At 45.3% G+C, this 18,898-nt stretch overlaps 1 protein-coding gene across 1 annotated transcript in view; it reads right to left on the bottom strand.

Moving 5' to 3' along the window:
- The window catches only part of LOC121291332 (POU domain, class 5, transcription factor 3-like), a 28,948-nt gene extending 16,442 nt beyond the window's left edge, over nt 1–12,506 (bottom strand). The window contains exons 1-2 of the mRNA XM_041212401.1: nt 11,898–12,506; nt 3,098–3,209 (exon numbers count right to left, since the gene is read on the bottom strand). Coding sequence (XP_041068335.1) covers nt 3,098–3,209; nt 11,898–12,506 — 721 coding nt within the window. The remainder of the gene's footprint in view (nt 1–3,097; nt 3,210–11,897) is intronic.
- Nucleotides 12,507–18,898: the final 6,392 nt, after the last annotated feature.

An 18,898-nucleotide genomic window follows, 5' to 3' on the forward strand; every position in this document is an offset into this window, starting at 1 on the left:
AGGGGAAAACAAAGGCTGCTTGAAAACTACCAGGGCAGGCGCGTGCGAGGATTGCCTGGAAATAGACGTTAATGGGCCAGGAGGATCCCACCCTGCTTTAGGCAGAAATCAACATTTCTGCCCATCCTTGTAATTGGGGGAAGACGGTGGCATCACAGTGATAATGTCACAGGACCAGAGACCCGATGCCCTGGGCTCAAATCCCTCCACAGCAGCTGGTGGAATTTAAATTCAATTAAAAAAAATTAAATCTGGAATGTAAACTTAGTCTCAGTAATAGATCATGAAACTACTCACCAATTGTTGTAAAACACCCATCTGGTTCACTAATGTCCTTTAGGGAAGGAAATCTACTGTCCTTACCAGGTCTGGCCTACATGTGACTCCAGACCCATAGCAATGTGGTTGACTCTTAACTGCCCCTCTGAAATGGCCGAGCAAGCTACTCAGTTCAAGGGCAATTAGGGATAGGCAAATACTGGCAAGGTCAGCAATGCCTACATCCCATGAAAGTATAAAGGAAAGTCAGTGGGTGTCATTCTCACCCGAGTCACAAAGTCATGGGTTCGAGTCTCCACTTCAGAGATTCGAGCACATCCTTCAGTTCGACACACCTCATGGGCAGTACCAAGGGAGCTCTGCACTGCCAGAGGTGACGTCTTTCCAATGATATGTTAAACCAAGGCCTCATCTGCCCTTTCAAGTGGGAGAGATGGAAAGAAGAGGGAAGTTCTCCCAGTGCCCTGGCCAATATTTACCTTTCAACCTAAGGTCACCAAAACAGGGTACCTGGTTGTCTTCACAGTGCTATTAGTGGGATATTGCTGTGCATGTAGCTGTTTCCTACATTGGCAAGTTTGTCCTTTTCTTGAATATGGGCAGCAGTACCCAGCATGATGGCACCAATAGAGGGAGGGGCACCTTGGAGCAGGTTCATACCCCAAATCTGCTCCATTCACAGAGCCAAGAAAATTATTTTTGCCCTTCCTCAAAGGGCTTGGGAGAGGCAGCCATCGGGTACTTGCTGTCCTCTGTCACCCCAGCCAATTGCTCCGCAGCCAGCCACAACAACACTGAGGCCCATTGCAGATCACCACCAACTGGAACCCCTGCTGCTCCTACAACCACCTCAGACTCTCTTCCTCTGATCCCCTCCTCCTCAACCTCCACCATCACCACTACCCACCCCCCCATTCCAATACCAGATTGAGCAGCAAGTTTGCTCACCAAGCCACAGGGAAGATCGTTTAGGCTGTGTTTGCTGCCAATGCTGCACACGTACAGTTCTACCAGTTTAGCCGTTCCACCTCTGCAAGTGACAGCTCTGGTAAACTTACCTTTGGCACAGAGTGGTTCTGACTTTGTACAAACTGCAAGCTTGAGACATTTGAATTTACTAGAAATACCCGTTTCTTTAATATCTAAAGTTAGAGTGAATGACGAGAAATGACCAATATAATCGCATCCTGCAAACAAATCAAAACTCTTCTTCCCAGAATCAGCACAGAAACAGGCAGATGGTGTGCGCGTGGTGATGTCATTGACACATGGAGGGCTGGGCATTGCAGAGTGACATCACTGGATTTCTGCTCGTGCACAGACCAGTGGGCAAGCACAGGCGGGTATCAGCAGCCATGTTGCACTGGCAGGGCACAATGGATCATTTATTCCCAGGGCAGGACCAGAAGCACAGTACAGGGTCATTCACACCCAGATAAGAGGAAAAAAAAAATCACCAAACTGATTAGTGGCTATTAGTCAACACACCATTAAACAGACAAAGGGAAATCATTTAAGGCAGACCTAGCATCTCCCAGCACAGAAAGGACCTGCCTATTGTCAATACAATTGGACACACACAGGCAAGAGGCTACACTGCAGTCAAGTAAAGATTTACCTCTAACACCCTCTCCATCCCCTTAAAGCTGCAGCACAAGCTCCAACACATCAGCTGGTCAAAAGAGTGTCCATGGTGCACCCCCTGTGGAAATGCCCAATTTTGGGCAAGGTAGTGCCATTAATTGGCCTCAGCACCTCTGCAAGTGGAGCGATGGGGGTAGAAATTTAGCAGTCCTTCCCCTCCCACTCATTATCCCAACAACTCCAGCTGGTAAGGTCAGGAATGAGCTCACTGTGATGCCCTTCAAAGTTGAATACCCTTCACCAGCTTCACACATGAAGGATGATCACTTTCACCAGGAGACCAGTTGGCAATTGTTGAAGGAAGCGTTTCCAAACTGGTATTGAAATTTAGTCCGACCACACTGCATGCAGTTCTGGTCACCAGATATTATTAGGTAGAGACACTGCAGTGGGTGCAGAGAAAATTTACAAGGATAATCCCAGCTATGCATATCACATATCAGGAAAGGATTGACAGACTGGGTCTCTTTTCTCTTGAGAGAGGGGTGACTTAATAGAGGTCTTTAAAATTCTGAAAGGTTTTGATCGAGTGGATAAGAGAGAATGTTTCCTCTTGTGTGGAAGAGCAGAACTAGATGCCATCAATATAAGATAGTCATCAGAAATCCAATAGGGAATTCAGGGGAAATCTCTTTACCCAGAGAGTGGTGAGAATGTGGAACTTGTTACCACAGGGAGTGATTAAGTAAATAGTGCAGATGTAGTTAAGGTGGAAACTAGACAAGGATATGACGGAGAAGGGAATGGAGGGTTACGATGATGGATTTAGAGGAGGAAAGATGGGAGGCGGCTTGAGTGGGGCTTTTTCTTTATGTATGTAACCTATTAAATCCATTTCCAGGATGAGCAAGTCACCATCAAAAGGTGCAAAGGGACTCAAAAAAAATGCAACAAAAACAAAAGAGATCATAGGCTGTGGTCTAATCTTGTGGTTTAGGACTTAGCCTATTCGGAACTTTGTGTGACAAGGTTAACAACCTTTAACTCATTTCCAGTTCTCCAAAACAAAATTAAATTCTCCTGATGCAGTCATGCTGCCCCCTAAGCCATGACTGACACCAATTAAGTTTGCCAACGAAGGCCATTTTTACAAAAAAGAAATCGCTCCTCTGCTTCCTATTTATTTGTGATACAGCCTTTTTAAAATCACCTATCAAACTTGCATCGGACCTACCGTACAAAGTCCCAAGGGCCAGGCCCACCTCAGCCTGTGTGAAGCCCATAATAATCCGCTTCCTCTTCAGCTCTTTAGCAAACTGCTCCAAATCCTCAGAAGTGAGCGTTTCCTGCAACAAAAATCACCAGCTGTTACTGTTGACAGCGCTTTCTAAACTTTTACCCACTGCAACCCTATTTCAAGGCCCAAAATTTGCTGTGAACCAGATGGGTTTTCATGACAATTTGGAATAATCGTTTCATGGTCACCATCATAAGACTAGTATTTTCCAGATTTATTGGAATTCAAAGGCACCAGCTACAATGGTGGGATTTGAACCCCTATCCTCAGAGCATTAGGCTGGGCCTCTGGATTACTCACCCAGCAGCATTACCAACACGCCACCATCTCCCCTGCCTAATGTTTAAAAATAAATAAGAATTTAAAAGGGGCCTCACAGCTGTCAATATTCAGAGTTCCCCAGCAGCCATTGCTGCTGCAAAGCCCAGGATTCCAGAATCTCATCCCCCAACCCCATTGGGTGTCATAACCAACACCACCGACCCCCCCAACCCCCTGCCCCGCCCACACACACCAGTTTGGGAAACCCTGTGTAATTGTATTAAATCACAATGGTTTCTCGGAGGCCATTCCAGCTACCTGCGTCTTACTTGAAGGAATTGACTAGTCGCTAATAGTACAAACCCACAAGTGACAATCACTATAATAACCTCAGCCAACTTCCAGCCTTCACATGCAAGTGCACAGAGCAAGAAAAGATACACTCAATGGGCTAAATGGCCTTCTATGTCAATGATTCCAACTCTTATAATCACGCTTCTCTCAATCTCAGGACATCAAAAAACACTTTTCAACCAAAGAAGTACTTTACTTCCCAAGTGCAGTCAATGTTCTAATGTAGGCCAAATTATGCACAGCAAGATCTCACAAATGGCAACAAGATAATGTTGGCCACTAGTGATGCTGGTTGAGAGAACTCCCTGTTCTTCAAAATACTACAACGGGATCTTTTACCGCCACCGGAGGTGACCTCAGTTTGTTTCATCTGAAAGGCAGCACCTCTGACAGCGCCGCATTCCCTCAGGACGCCACGGGAGCATCAGCGACTTCCTTTTGTATAGTAACTTCAACATACCCTCAGCAATGAGGATACCATACCCCTGACACGTCACAGTACAAAACCATTTCATTTTTGCACCTCCCCAGCCAATGTAGCACCTCTACCAAGCTGGCTGAGAGGAGTTAACACAGCACAGCCCAAGGGCTCAACCTCATTGTCCTGAGCCACATGACTCAGCTACCCACAGGATCAATTTGTCAAACCGCTCTACATGTACAACATCCAGCATTGACTGGAATCACTATAGCTGGTGTCTAGTCAACAAGGCACCATGCATGGCTAAGAGGGAGCTGCAGCCATCATGTTCCAATGCTCACATTCACCCACTCATTCCCTCAATTTTTTTTTTTTTAAATCCAGTTCCCAGTTATATGCAAGTGATTAGGAAGGCAAATGGAGTGTTGTTGTTTGGGGTGCAAGGGGAATGGAACATAGAAGTAGGGATGTTTTGCTACAGTTGTTCAAGATATTGGTGAGACCACATCGAGTACTGTGTACAGTTGGGGTCTCCTCGTTTTTAGTAAGGATATAAACGTGTCATAAGCAGTTTGGAGAATGTTCTCTCGACCGCTACCTGGGATGATGGGTCTGTGTTACGACGAAAGGTTGGACAGGCTGGGTCTGTATCCATTGGAGTTTAGATGAATGAGGGGGGATTTTATTGAAACACAAGATCCTGAGGGGACTCGACAGAGTGGATGCTGAAAGGTTCTTTCCCCTTGTGGGAGAGACTAGAACCAGGGGATCGTTTAAAAAATTAGTGGTCTCCCATTTAAGACAGATGAGAAGAAATTCTCCGAGGGTCGTGAATCTTTGGAACTCTCTCTTCCCCAGAGAGCGGTGGAGGCAGGGCCATTAATATTTTAAGGCAGAGGTAGATAGATTTTTGACTAACGAGAGAATCAAGGGATATCAAGGTAGGCAGGCAGGGTAGTGGTGTTGAGGCTGCAAATCAGATTAGGCAGAATCTTGTTGAATGGCAGAGCAGACTTGAGCCACCAAACAGCCTGCTCCTAATTTGTATGCTATGTTCTACATCAGACAGTGCCATTGGGGAATCAAAGAGATTCCTTTAAATCACTGGCATTGAAATCTGTCTGTCATGATCAGAAGCGTACAGAGCAGGTTTGAAAGGGTAGATAAGAAAATAATATATGATATAATAAATAAAATATATCATTTATATATTGTGTATTATTATTAAATCTCCATTTTCCAGTGACTCCATCTGCCATTTCAAACTGCGGGGATACAAAGGCAGCCTAAGACAGTGGCTGTATCAATGAAGACAAGAAAAGCAGGACACACTTTACATTTTAAGCAAAGCCTTTTATGACCTCAAGTCATCTTAAAATGCTTTATATTTCAGTGAGGTGCTTTTGAACGTAGACCTTGTTGTTACATATATAGGAAGCGCAGCAGCCAATTTGCACACAGCAAGATGTCACAAACAGCAATGTGATAATGACCAGGTCATCTGTTTAGTGCTGTTTGTCGAGGGGTTCGCTTCGAATACACAACCTCTAAGCATCTGCAGCCTCCCAAAGATCCACAGCCATCTCAAGCTGACGTTTCTCCTCACCTCAGCCCCAAATGGCCAACCCCTAACCTGACACTGACTCCCATGTCTGGGCTCTCCAGTCAGGAAAACAAGCCTATCATCTGTTTCAGCTCATCTCTCATTCATCTAAACACCAGAAAATGTAGGCCCAGTCTACACAATCTCCCCTCATAGGAGGGCTCGCAATCCAGCAAAACTTGTTTGCACCTTCTCCCAAGTGTATCCTTCCTTAGGGAAGGAGAAAACTGCAAAAATCAAAAGCCCTAGAATCTACAAAGAAGCAGTTCACCTCAGCTCCTACCCCTGATAGCCTGTCACCCCCTTGCTGATCAAGAATCTATCTAGCTCTGCCTTAAAAATATTCAAAGACTCTACTTGCACTGCCTTTTGAGGAAGTGAGGTCCAAGGGCTCACAACCCTGATGTCCCCATTGCTCCATTTGACAGTTACCTTAAATCTGTGCCCTTATAGAATAGTTACAACACACAATGAGGCCATTCAGCCCATCATGTCCATGCTGGCCCTCTGCAAGAACACAGCTAGTATCACTCCCCTGCCTTTTTCCCTGTAGCTCTGCAAATTTCTCTTCAGAAAAATTATTCAATTCTCTTTTGAAAGCCACAATTGGAACAGCTTGCGCCACACACTCGGGCAGTACATTCCAGATCCTAACCACTCAGCACAAAAAGGAAACATTTTTCCTCAATGTTGCCAATCACTAAAATCTGTCTCTCCACCATTGGGAACACAGTTTCTCCCCATCTACTCTGTCCCATTTGCTGTGGTGGGATTCAAACCCAGATTCCCAAACAATGCCACTACACCACCTCCCCCGAATCAAGTTGAATCATTGATCCAAGTCAGCCAGGGATGATCAGCAACCTAGAAAGTTTGGAGAAGTTGGGACTGTTTTCTTCGGAGAAGAGACAGTTGAGAGGAGATTTGATAGAGGTGTTCAAAATCTAGAGGGGCCTGGACAGAGTAGATGGGGAGACACCTCAGATTGGAGGGAGGATTGAGAATCAGAGGGCACATAACTGACAAATGAAGCAATAGTGACATAAGGGTTGTGAGCCTTTAGAGCTCACTTCCTCAAAAGGCAGCAGAAGCAAGAGTCTTTGAATATTTAAGGCAAAGATACACGGATTCTTGATCAGCAAGGTGACAGGTTAACAGGCATCGGCAGAAATGTGGGGTTGAGGTTTAAATCTGATCAGCTACAATCTAATTGAATGGCGAAGCAGGCTTGTGGGGCTGCGTGGCCTACTCCTGCCATAAGTTCATATGATGAAAAACTTTTAACAGCAAGTGGTTAGGACTGGAATGCGCTGCCCAAGTGTATGGTAGAGGCAAGGTCAATCGAGGATCTCAAGAGTGTGCAGGGCTACAGTGAAAATGCAGGGAGAGGCACTAGGTGAACCGCTCCTTTGTAGAGCCAGCACAGACACGACAGGCCAAATGGGCCCCCTTCTGTGCTGTAACCATTCTGTGATCTCCCCTGTACTCAAAGAGTTGGACAGTATTTGTATGTGCTTTATGAACAAACTCGAGCTTCATTCCGAGACACCGTCACCCCAAAGAAGCTGCTGCTAAAACCATGTCATTCACAGCTCATTTAACCCACAAACTTCCTTGCCAAGACTGGTCTGCCTATTTAATGGATCCCTGCAATAGTTCCTCATATACATGACAAACATTGAATAATTCTTTGCTAAATCAAATACAATCATTTTATTTCAGAAGTCAACCTAAAGCCATCAACGTTCTTAAATTCTGCAGCATCATTCAGTTGTAGTTAGACTACTAATTCCTCTCCTGAAGCTAGTTGTCCGTCATCCAGCATCGATCTTTTACATTCAAGTAAAACCGTATCATCTTTGCAATCTCCTTCTGCTAAGCCTGTTTCAACACTTTACCGTCCTCAATCACGGTCTACATCCAGTTAGTCCGCAGGGTTCCCTGAACCAGGAGAGATTTGGGGAGATGGTGGAGTAGTGGTAATGCCACAGGCCCAGTGATCCAGGGGTCCAAATTATTGCTCTGGGGACATGGGTTCAAATCCCACCACAGCAGCTGGTGGAATATGAATTTAATTAATAAATCTGAATATAAAGCTAGCTAGTCTCAATAATGGTGACCACAGCAGTCATCATTGATTGTCATAAAAATCCATCTGGTTCCCTTTAGGGAAGGAAATCTGCTGTCCTTACCTGGCCTGGCCTACGTGACTCCAGATCCACAGCAATGTGGTTGACTCTGAATTGCCCTCAGAAATAGCCTAGCAAGCCACTCAGTTCAAGGGTAATTAGGGATAGGCAACAAATTCTGGCCTTGCCGGTGATGCCCACATTGTATGAAAGAATAAAAACTGGTGCACCTGTCCCTTTTTCAGGCTTATTCCTCCCCCTAACTTTGTTTATTCTCACTAATCAGCTCTCATGAAGGGTGGACACCCAGTCTCTCTTTTCCAGGGAGTGAAAGGGCAGCAAGCCCTTTTGTCCCAGATTCTCTAAATCTAGCAGTTGAGTTCTCCAACAATAAACAACAGCATTCAGTCCAACTAAAAGGAACATAGGGAGCACAGAACAGAGATGACGCCTAATCAAGGGGGTGGTGGGGGGAGGGGGAAGAGAAATCAGAAAAGATAGAAAATAACTTGCATTTATATCACACTTTGCACACTTCCCAAAGCACTTTATACTCAATGATGAATTGTCATCTGTAACAAAAACAGAATTACCTGGAAAAACTCAGCAGGTCTGGCAGCATCGGCGGAGAAGAAAAGAGTTGACGTTGATGTCATCTGTAATGTGAGGAAAGCAGCAACTGACTTATGCACAGCAAGATCCCACAAACAGCAATGATAATAAATACCCATGTAATCTGGAGTTTTTTTTTTTAAAAAGTGATGTTCCATGCATCTGTTTGCATTCCCTCCCTCTCTCCACTGCCAGCCTCCACCACAACCCCCACGAAGACAGAAGGGCCTCAATTTAACATCTCATCTGAAAATTAGCATGAGTGGACGGTGCAGCACTCCCTCAGCACTGCGCTTGCAGTGTGTCAGACATTAGTATGCACTCCTATCTTGGAGTGAGGCTTGAACACGCTCCGGGGCAAGGGTGCCTCCATTGAGACAAGTCTGACAGACCTAGAACACTGAACAGTTTTGGTTCCCTTATCTAAGGAAAGATAAAGTTCACTAGGTTGATCCTGGGGATGGAATGATTTTCTTATGAGAGGTCGAGTAGGTTGGGCCTGCACTCATTGGATTTAGAAGAATGAGAGGTGACATTATTGAAACACAAGATTCTTAGGGGGCTTGACAGGGTGGATGCTGAGAGGTAGTTTCCCTTTCTGGGAGAGGCTAGGACCAGAGGGCATAATCTCAGAGGAAGGGGTCATCCATTTAAAACAGAGATGAGGAGGAATTTCTTCTCTCAGAGGGTAGTGAATCTGTGGAATTCTTTATCGCAAAGGGCTTTAGAGGCTGGGTTGTTAAGTATATTCAAGGCTGAGATAAGAGATTTTTAATCAGTAAAGGAATCAAGGGTTATGGGGAAAAGGCAGGAAAGTGGAGTTGAGGATTATCAGATCAACCATGATCCATGATCTCATTGAACAGTGGAGTGGACTTGATGGGCCAAATGGCCTACTTCTGCGCCTACATTTTATAGTCTAATAGCAGGAACCTGGGCAGATCGTTCTTGAACCTCCTAAGCTAGAAATATTGCCACCAGGTCAACTGATCTCAATCCCTCTTTCCATCCCCCCCACCCCAACACACCCCACCCCCCCACTTTTAAATTTCCGTCCTATCACCGACACTGCCTCTCCTGGACTTTTGAACGAGTTGGGAGTCAGCCACAGGTAAAATTCCAGAGAAGATAAAAACTGTTTGAAATTCTCCTCCTTTCTCAAAGGCAACTGATATGCTGGAGTTTTACTCACAAAACACTACAATCATTATTCAGGTCTGACTGATTGCATTCCACACATGACACGGCCACTGCACCCAACCACCCCCCCACAAAAAATTTCAAGAACCATTCATCTTTATTGAGGTTTTGTTTTGAATACTGCCTTACCTTTATATTTATATTTATCTTTAGACCACTCAATGCTGTCCTATTGATAATAACATCAGAACCCACTTTTTGTTGGGGTCCGACATGCATATAATAAAGATCTCAATGCTCCTCTCTAACACCCACCCCCCAGTTGCCCCATTCCTACCACATTGGAGACAGAAATCCACTCTCTGGAACCTGGTCAAAGCAGATCACCTCTGACCCACATTCAAGGCCATCCATTGACAACGAGGGCCACCCTTTCACAGGGTTGGGAAAAGAGGGGGAAAAGTGTCACTTGACATCCAAAAGCAGAAATCACAGCTATTTTTTTTCTCTCTCTCTAGTTCTGTCCTCCCCAAACCCAAAGACATGGAGGACAATAGTGTCTCCCCTCCCCCTAACAACTTATATCACATTTAAATGATATTTAAATAAATATTTAAATAATGCTATTTAAATAACACCCCAAGTGCATTCACAGGAACATTATGACATTCACCAAGTAAGGAGATAATACATCAGGTGACCAAAAACTTGGTCAAGGACAAGATTTAAAGGAGCATCTTAAGAGAAAGAAAGTGGGACGAGGTATAGGGAGGGAATTCTAGATCTTGGGGCTCAGGCAGTTGAAGGCACGGTCACCAATGGTGGAACAGTTAAAATCAGGGATGCTCAAAGGGCCGGAATTAGAGTGGGATTGAGTGTATCTGGAGAAGATTACAGAGATGCAGAGGGATGAGGCCATGGGGGTGGGGGTGGGGGGTGGATTTGAAAACAAGGAGGAGAATTTTAAAAAAGCAAGATTTTGCTCGAGGTCAACTCCGACTGAAAAGGAAATAAACCAATTCCACTAAGAATTGAACCGGAGACAAACCTCAAAAATAAAGAGGATGACACGTTGCTAAAAAGTAACACTGAGCAAATTGTTTCCTGGTCAAAACAGGAAAAGAGGAAAGGAAACCTGCTTTTTCGTGCTCACGTCCCCCGGGAGGACCAGTTAATGTTAAATCTGGGATGGGGAGGGAGAAATCCCTTCTGGGGAGTTTTGAGCTTCGCAATTTGTGAATTAAGATCCGGAGGCAGGCGGGAGAATATTGTCCACAAGATTAAACAATTCCAGAAACAAAAACAAAAATTGCTGGAAAAAAAAAACTCAGCAGGTCTAACAGCGTCTGTGGAGAGAAAGACAGAGTTTAACGTTTGGAGTCCGTACGACTGTTCTTCAGAAGAATTAAATTAAACAATTCCATACTCTCTGCCCCAGGCAGATCCCTGCTTGCAGTCACTTTGAGAGCAGCAAGTCCAGACTGGGACCCTTCCCCCCACTCCCTCTGTCTCTCTCACACACATACACAGACATGCTTGTGACCACATGGATTTTTTTTAAGCCACTGGGTGCAACAAGGCAGGGAAATGATCCCAGTTTATGTGAAAGCCACATATAGAAGCGTCCCAGTCTCATCTCTGGGGATCCATTTCTGTAGGAAGCTCCTGTTTGGAAATCCTTAAAACTATCAGTTATCTACAGGAACGAATGAGTGAAGGATTGAGGGGGTGGGCGCTTTTGAAAATCATACTAGATATGGGAACGGCCCTGGAAAAATCCCGAATTGGAGGACGGTGGGTGTTGCAATGACGTTAAATCGAGGTAATTTGGGGGAAGAGAATTTGCAGGGAAATTCGCCTATCGATCAAACAGGTTGAGCGAAAAGGCCAGGGAATGGGAACAGGTGGGTCGCTTTAATAGGGGGCTGGCACAGACGAGAGGGGCCGATTAGGCGCCTTCTGTGCTGTAACCATGCCCCGATTCTCACTCACGAATCTGGGCTGGGGAGAAAAAGTGGAGGGTTAACAGAGACTGGAATACAAAAAAAAAGTAGTTGGAAAATGGTTTTAGCCAGAGTGGAATAGCTCTTAAAGGAAGGATTAGGAAGTCAAAAAAAGTGTCGATTTTGGGGGGGGGGTGGGGGGTGAAAGTGTGGGAATTTAGATATTCACTACAGGAAGGGTTCGTGGAATTTGCTCCATGTAGGGTTCGCTCACCTCGTCCTCACTGTCCAGAGATGTCCCTTTGGTTCCTTCCTCCAGCTCCGGGCTGCTCTCCGTCTTGACCTGGGGACTGGGAGGTTGCCTGCTGCCCTGGGTCTGGGCTGGAGATGGAGCCGAACTTGGGTTGGGAGGGTACAGGGCGAGGTGGAGAGCAGGCGGGCTGGGGGGAGGCAAAGGCAAGCCGGCCGAGGGGAGCTGCTGCTGCTGCTGGGGAAGGAAGCAAGGAGCACCCCTCCAGCAGGGAGGGGTGCAGAAAGGGTACTTGGCCTCAGGACCCTTGCGGCCCTCCTCCCGCCTCGCCTCGAAGCTGCCGTCGTGCAGGATGCTGGATTGATGAGGATGATGTCCCACCGCTGGCCCGTGTGCCCAAGCGTCAGAGGTAGAGATAGGGTACCAGGGTCTGGCTAGTGCTATCCTGTTGGGCTCTCCAAATTGCGAGTCCGGACTCGAGTAGTAATCCCCTTTGAGTGAGAGAGCTGCAGGCACTGGGAGACTCCCCATTCTGTCCTGGGTGTAGTGAGAGCCTGCTTCAGATACCAACCCATTGCTGTGAATTTCACTGTAACTGGACCTGTTCATTTCATGGCTCAGGCGGCCACTCATTGCGTTTATTTATTTCCCCCCCTCCCAAAAAAAAGGGCGGGGGGTGCAAACAGGTCACCCACAACAGCCACCACTTGCCTGGGCAAAGTATTTTAGCTTCCAAACCCTCAATCAAATGAGCCCCGTGGAAATACTTAAACCCACTTGATTGGTAGGTGAGCTCAGTTCAATTCCCATTTGAACTCCCAATCAATGAACTTGGTCGATTCTGGTAGATCAAATGGTTGAAAGGTTAACCCTTTGTCTTGTTACCTTCCCACCCCCTCACCCCACCCCGTACAGTACTAGACCCGAGAAACTCGAGAAATTCTCCCCACCCACTTCCTTAAGATGTTAATTTCTGTTTTCAGTCAGCTTTGTCATTTATAAAAAAAGAGGGGACAACAATAGTCAAATTTGCCTAGTGTCCTTAAAGTCAAACCTGATGGTGTCCCATGGGGCTTAGCTTTGTGTTCGACACAAAATTCAAAGTCGAGGCGTGAAAAAAGGATCAGAGAACCGTCACCCACACAGTTAGACTAACAAACACACAGAGAAACATAAACACACAGACTTACAGACACAAAAATACACACAGACTGACACACACAAACAAGCATACACAGACTAACACACACAAACAGGGACTTACACACGCAAACACACTCAGACTTACACACGCAAACACACTCAGACTTACACACAAACATACACACAGACTTACACAAATACACAGACTTACACACAGCCATACACAGACTTACACATAAACACACAGGCTTACACAAAGACTTACACACAGACACAAACATTCAGGCTCACACACACAAACACTAAAAGACAAACACACACGGCAAAGATACAGACGCACAAACACACATACAAAAACACAAACACATATACACACACAGACAAACACATATTCACCATTAACACACACACACTAAAGCCTTGCTGTCTCCGAAATCCCAGGCTGTGAAATCCCAAATCGTAATGAGACAAAGCAAAAATTCCTTCTGACAATGTGCAAGGGCCACCGACTCCATTAGCTTATTAAAGGATCGGCCAACATGTTAATGTATCCCGCCAGACTCCCTTCCAATGGTCTCCTGGAGATCAACTTCCGATAAAGTTGTTCACACTTGGCGTTTGAACACAACAACCGATAAATAAATTCTCACCTCCTGCTTTCTTGCAATTTCGGCCCAGAGTCCATCATTTTTCTCTTGCACTGGGAGAAATTGTTAGCAGTAAGAGCATCGGTATTTTGGTTTTCACTGGACCAAAAAACACAGGGCAGGTTGTTTTTTTGCAATAAATTCTTTCTGAATTCTAAAAAATACACAGAGTCATTAGGAAAGTTCTTTTGTTCGCGCCAAGTTGGTGCAGGTTCCCGGAGAGTCCTTCCTATTCCTCAGTGAAAACGGAGGATGAAAATAAGAGTGTCCATTTCTATAGCGCCTTTCCCTATCCCAGGACATCCCAAAAGCGCTTTCCAACCGTGAAGCACTTTTGTAAGGATAGTTCCCGTTCAATGTAAGAAATGGGGCAACCAATTTGCGCACAGCAAGTTCCCACCAACAGCAATGTGATAATGAACAGATATTTTGTTTTTAGAAATTTTGTTTCAGGGATAAATATTGGCCTCAGGACACTGAGGAGATTTGGGAAGAATGGGACTGACTGGATTGCTCTACAAAGGGCTGGCATGGACTAAATGGGCAAAATGACCTCCTGTGCCACCACAATTCTTCTACTAGAGTAAAATTTTACATTCTATACAAGAGGGCAGGCAGCAACCTCAGGTTTAATGTCTCACCCTCAAGACAACTCCTCCAACTGTGCAATTCTCCCTTAGTACCAGCAGCCAGGGAAGGCAGTAACTGTTTTTATTTATTTATTCTTTCATTTGTTGCCCATCTCTAATTGCCCTTGAACTGAGTCGCTTGCTAAGGCCATTTCAGAGAGCATGATGCTGGAGAAGTAGTAGTGGGGAACAAAGAAATGGCGGAGGAACTGAATAGGTACTTTGCGCCAATCTTCACAGTGAAAGAGATGAGTGACATCCCCAAATTTTAAGAGAGTCGGGGGGCAGAGGTGAGTATGGTGGCCATTGCTAAGGAGAAGGTGCTAGGAAAACTGAAAGGTCTGAAGGTGGATAAATCACCTGGACCAGATGGACTACACCCCAGAGTTCTGAAGGAGATAGCTGAAGTGATAGTGGAGGCGTTAGTGGTGATTTTTCAGGAATCACTGGAGTCAGGGAGGGTCCCAGAGGACTGGAAAATCGCTAATGTTACCCCCCTGTTTAAGAAGGGAGTGAGGCAAAAGACCTGAAATTACAGGCCGATTAGCCTGACCTCGGTCATTGGTAAGATTTTAGAGTCCATTATTAAGGATGAGATTTCAGAATACTTGGAAGTGCATGGTAAAATCGGGCAAAGTCAGTATGGTTTCGTCAAGGGGAGGTCATGCCTGACAAATCTGTTAGAATTCTTTGAGGAGGTAACGAGTAGGTTAGACAAAGGAGAGCCAATGGATGTTATCTACTTGGACTTCCAGAAGGCCTTTGACAAGGTGCCGCACAGGAGGCTGCTCAGTAAGATAAGAGCCCATGGTGTTAGAGGCAAGGTACTAGCATTGATAGAAGATTCGCTGTCTGGCAGGAGGCAGAGAGTGGGGATAAGGGGGTCCTTCTCAGGATGGCGGCCGGTGACTAATGGAGTTCCGCAGGGGTCAGTGTTGGGACCACAACTTTTCACTTTATACATTTATGATCCAGATGAAGGAACTGAGGGCATCCTGGCTAAGTTTGCAGATGATACAAAGATAGGTGGAGGGACAGGTAGTATTGAGGAGGTGGGGAGGCTGCAGAAGGATTTGGACAGGTTAGGAGAATGGGCAAAGATGTGGCAGATGGAATACAACGTGGGCAAGTGTGAGGTCATGCACTTTGGTAGGAAGAATAGAGGCATAGACTATTTTCTAAATGGGGAGAGAATTCCGAAATATGGAGTGCAAAGGGACTTGGGAGTCCTAGTCCAGGATTCTCTTAAGGTTAACTTGCAGGTTGAGTCGGTAGTTAGGAAGGCAAATACAATATTGGCATTTATTTCGAGAGGACTGGAATATAAAAGCAGGGATGTACTGCTGAGGCTTTATAAGGCTCTGGTCAGACCACGTTTAGAATATTGTGAGCAATTTTGGGCCCTGTTTCTCAGGAAGGATGTGCTGGCCCTGGAGAGGGTTCAGAGGAGGTTCACGAGAATGATCCCAGGAATGAAAGGCTTAACATATGAGGAACGTTTGAGGACTCTGGGTCTATACTTGATGGAGTTAAGAAGGATGAGGGGGGGATCTGGTTGAAACTTACAGAATACTGAAAGGCCTGGATAGAGTGGACATGGGGAAGATGTTTCCATTAGTAGGAGAGACTAGGACCCGAGGGCACAGCCTCAGAGTAAAGGAAAGACTTTTTAGAACAGAGATGAGAAGAAACTTCTTTAGCCAGAGAGTGGTGAATCTATGGAATTCATTGCCACAGAAGGCTGTGGAGGCCAGGTCATTGAGTGTATTTAAGACTGAGATAGATAGGTTCTTGATTGGTAAGGGGATCAAAGGTTACGGGGAGAAGGTGGGAGAATGGGGTTGAGAAACTTATCAGCCATGATTGAATGGCGGAGCAGACTCGATAGGCGGAATGGCCTCATTTCTGCTCCTATGTCTTATGGTCTTTACAGTCAGCCACATTGCTGTGGGTCTGGAGTCACCTGTAGGCCAGACTGGGTAAGGATGGCAGATTTCCTCCCTTAGTGAACAAGATGGGTTTTTAATGACACTCAATGATGGTTGTCATGGTCACCATTACCAAGGCTTTATAATTCCAGATTTATTAATTGATTTTAAATTCTACCGGATGCCATGGTGGGATTTGAACCCATGTCCCCAGAGCATCGGCCTGGGTCTCTGAGTTACGAGGCCAGTGACATTATGATTACATCACCACCTCCGCAAATGTTGTAACGTGGAGAAATGAGGCAGCCAATTTACATAAAGCAAGCTCCCACAATCAGCAATGTCATAAATGACAAGATACTCTGTTCTTTAGTGATGTTGGTCGAGGGATAAACATCGGCCAGGACACCGGAGAGAAAGTCTCCTGCTCTTTTTCAGAATGGTGCCATTCTCCTGAGAGAACAGACGAGCTCTGAAGAAGAGTCACACGGACTCGAAACATTAACTCTTGTTTCCCTCTCCACAGATGCTGCCAGACCTGCTGCATTTTCCAGCACGTTCTGTTTTGATTCTATACAGTGTCTGCACTAGGTGTATGTTGCCTGTTTTGAATTGTCAGTGTGGTTCTCCTGTAGTGATGGAATTCCAAATCCTTATCAGATATAATGTATATACAATAAAGCCATATCTCAACTGAATTCGTAATGAAGATACTCCTCCAGTTAATATAATGTGGAGTATAATGAGGGAAAATATGAGGTTGTTCAGTTTGGCAGAAATAATTGAAAAGCAGAATAATATTTAAATCGAGGGAGACTGCAGAAAGCTGCAGTACAGGGGTGTCCTTGTACGTGAATCACAAAAAGTTAACATGCAGGTCCATCAAGTGTAGGAAAGCAAAGGGAATGTTGGCCTTTATTGAAAGGGGGATTGGAGTATAAAAGCCCGAAAGTCTTGTTACAACTGTACAGGGCGTTGGTGAGGCTGCACCTGGAGCACAGTGTACAGTTTTGCTCTCCTTACTTAAGGAAGGATATACTTGCATTGGAGGCAGATCAGAGAAGGTTCACTGGGCTGATTCCTGGGATGAATTTTGAGGAAAGGCTGAGCAAGTTGGGCCTATACTCATTGGAGTTTAGAAGAATAAGAGGGAATCTTATTGAAACATGTAAGATCCTGAGGAGGCTTGTCAAGGTAGATGCTGAGAGGATGTTTCCCTCTCGTTGGGGAATCTAGAACGAGGGGACGCAGTTTAAAAATAAGGGGTCTCCCATTTAAGATGGAATTGAGGAGGAATTTCTTCTCTCAGGCGGTCATTAGTCTTCGGAATTCTCTACCCCAGAGAGCAGTGGGGGCTGGGTCATTGAATATATTCAAGGCCGAGTTAGACAGAATTTTGATTGAAAAGGGAGTCAAGGTTATGGTGGTGGGGTGGGGGTGGGGGTGGGCGTGGGGGTGGGGGTGGGGGGGTGCGGTGGCATGGCAGGCAGTAAAGTGGAGGTAAGGCAACAATCAGAGCAGCCATGATCTTATTGAATGATGGAGCAGGCTCGATGGACCAAATGGCCTACTCTCGCTCCAAGTTCTTATGTTCTTGCATACAGTTGTGCATTATTAATCAAAGGTGAGATGTTTAATGTGAAATGTTCACCTACTTGGGCATGCACACGGAGACACAGAGACACATACAATAATTTCCATTTATTTGACACCTTTAATGCTAGCAGATCAGTTAGTAAATGCAATTAGCAGCAGAAAGGAGATATTACTTGGTCAGTGAGGTTCTCCTGTAGCGATGGAATTCCAGATCCTCAACAGATATAATGTGAATAAATAAAACCATATCTTTAATGAGTGTCATAAAGGAGGAAAGAGGGGAGGAAAGGTTTAGGGAGGCAATCCCAGAGCTTGAAGGCTAGGCAGCTGAAGACACAGCTATCAATGGTGGAGCAATGAAAAGTGGGGATGTGCAAGAGGTCTGAATGGGAGGAGTGCAGATATTTTGGAGGGTTGTGGGCTGGATGAGATGGCAGAAATAGGGAGGGAGCCAAGTCATGGAAGGATTTAAAAACAAGGATGGGAATACAAACATATAAAGACGCACACACAGGCACGGCTACAATCACATGTGCATTCATGGGAAGCTGGTGAAGTAGTGGTAGTGTCACTGGGCTAGTAATCCAGAGATACAGGCTAATGCTCTGGGGACATGGGTTCAAATCCCACTTTAGCAGCTGGTGGAATTTAAGTTCTGTTAATAAATCTGGAATTGAGAGCTAGCCTCAGTAATGGTGACCATGGCAACTATCATCAATTGCTGTAAAAAAAACCCATCTGGTTCACTAATCAGAAAAGGAAATCTGCTGCCTTTACCTAGTCTGGTCTGTATGTGACTCCAGACCCACAGCATTGTGGTTAATTCTTAACTGCCCTCTGAAATAGCCTAGCAAGCCACTCAGTTCAAGGGCAGTTAAGGATGGGTAACAAATGCTGACCTTGCCAGTGACACTCACAACCCATGAAAGGACACATACTCACATATTTGCACACAGACGCCAAGATAATGAGCTGTCACGGTAAAAAGATCCCAACTATTTTCTTTGTGTTTGCATGAGAAATCCATGCACAAATAAAATGCCTGACTGTGTGGAGTGAATTATTGGTTTGCAATGTACATT

Source organism: Carcharodon carcharias, chromosome 19, assembly GCF_017639515.1.
Source record: "Carcharodon carcharias isolate sCarCar2 chromosome 19, sCarCar2.pri, whole genome shotgun sequence".
NCBI lineage: Eukaryota > Metazoa > Chordata > Chondrichthyes > Lamniformes > Lamnidae > Carcharodon > Carcharodon carcharias.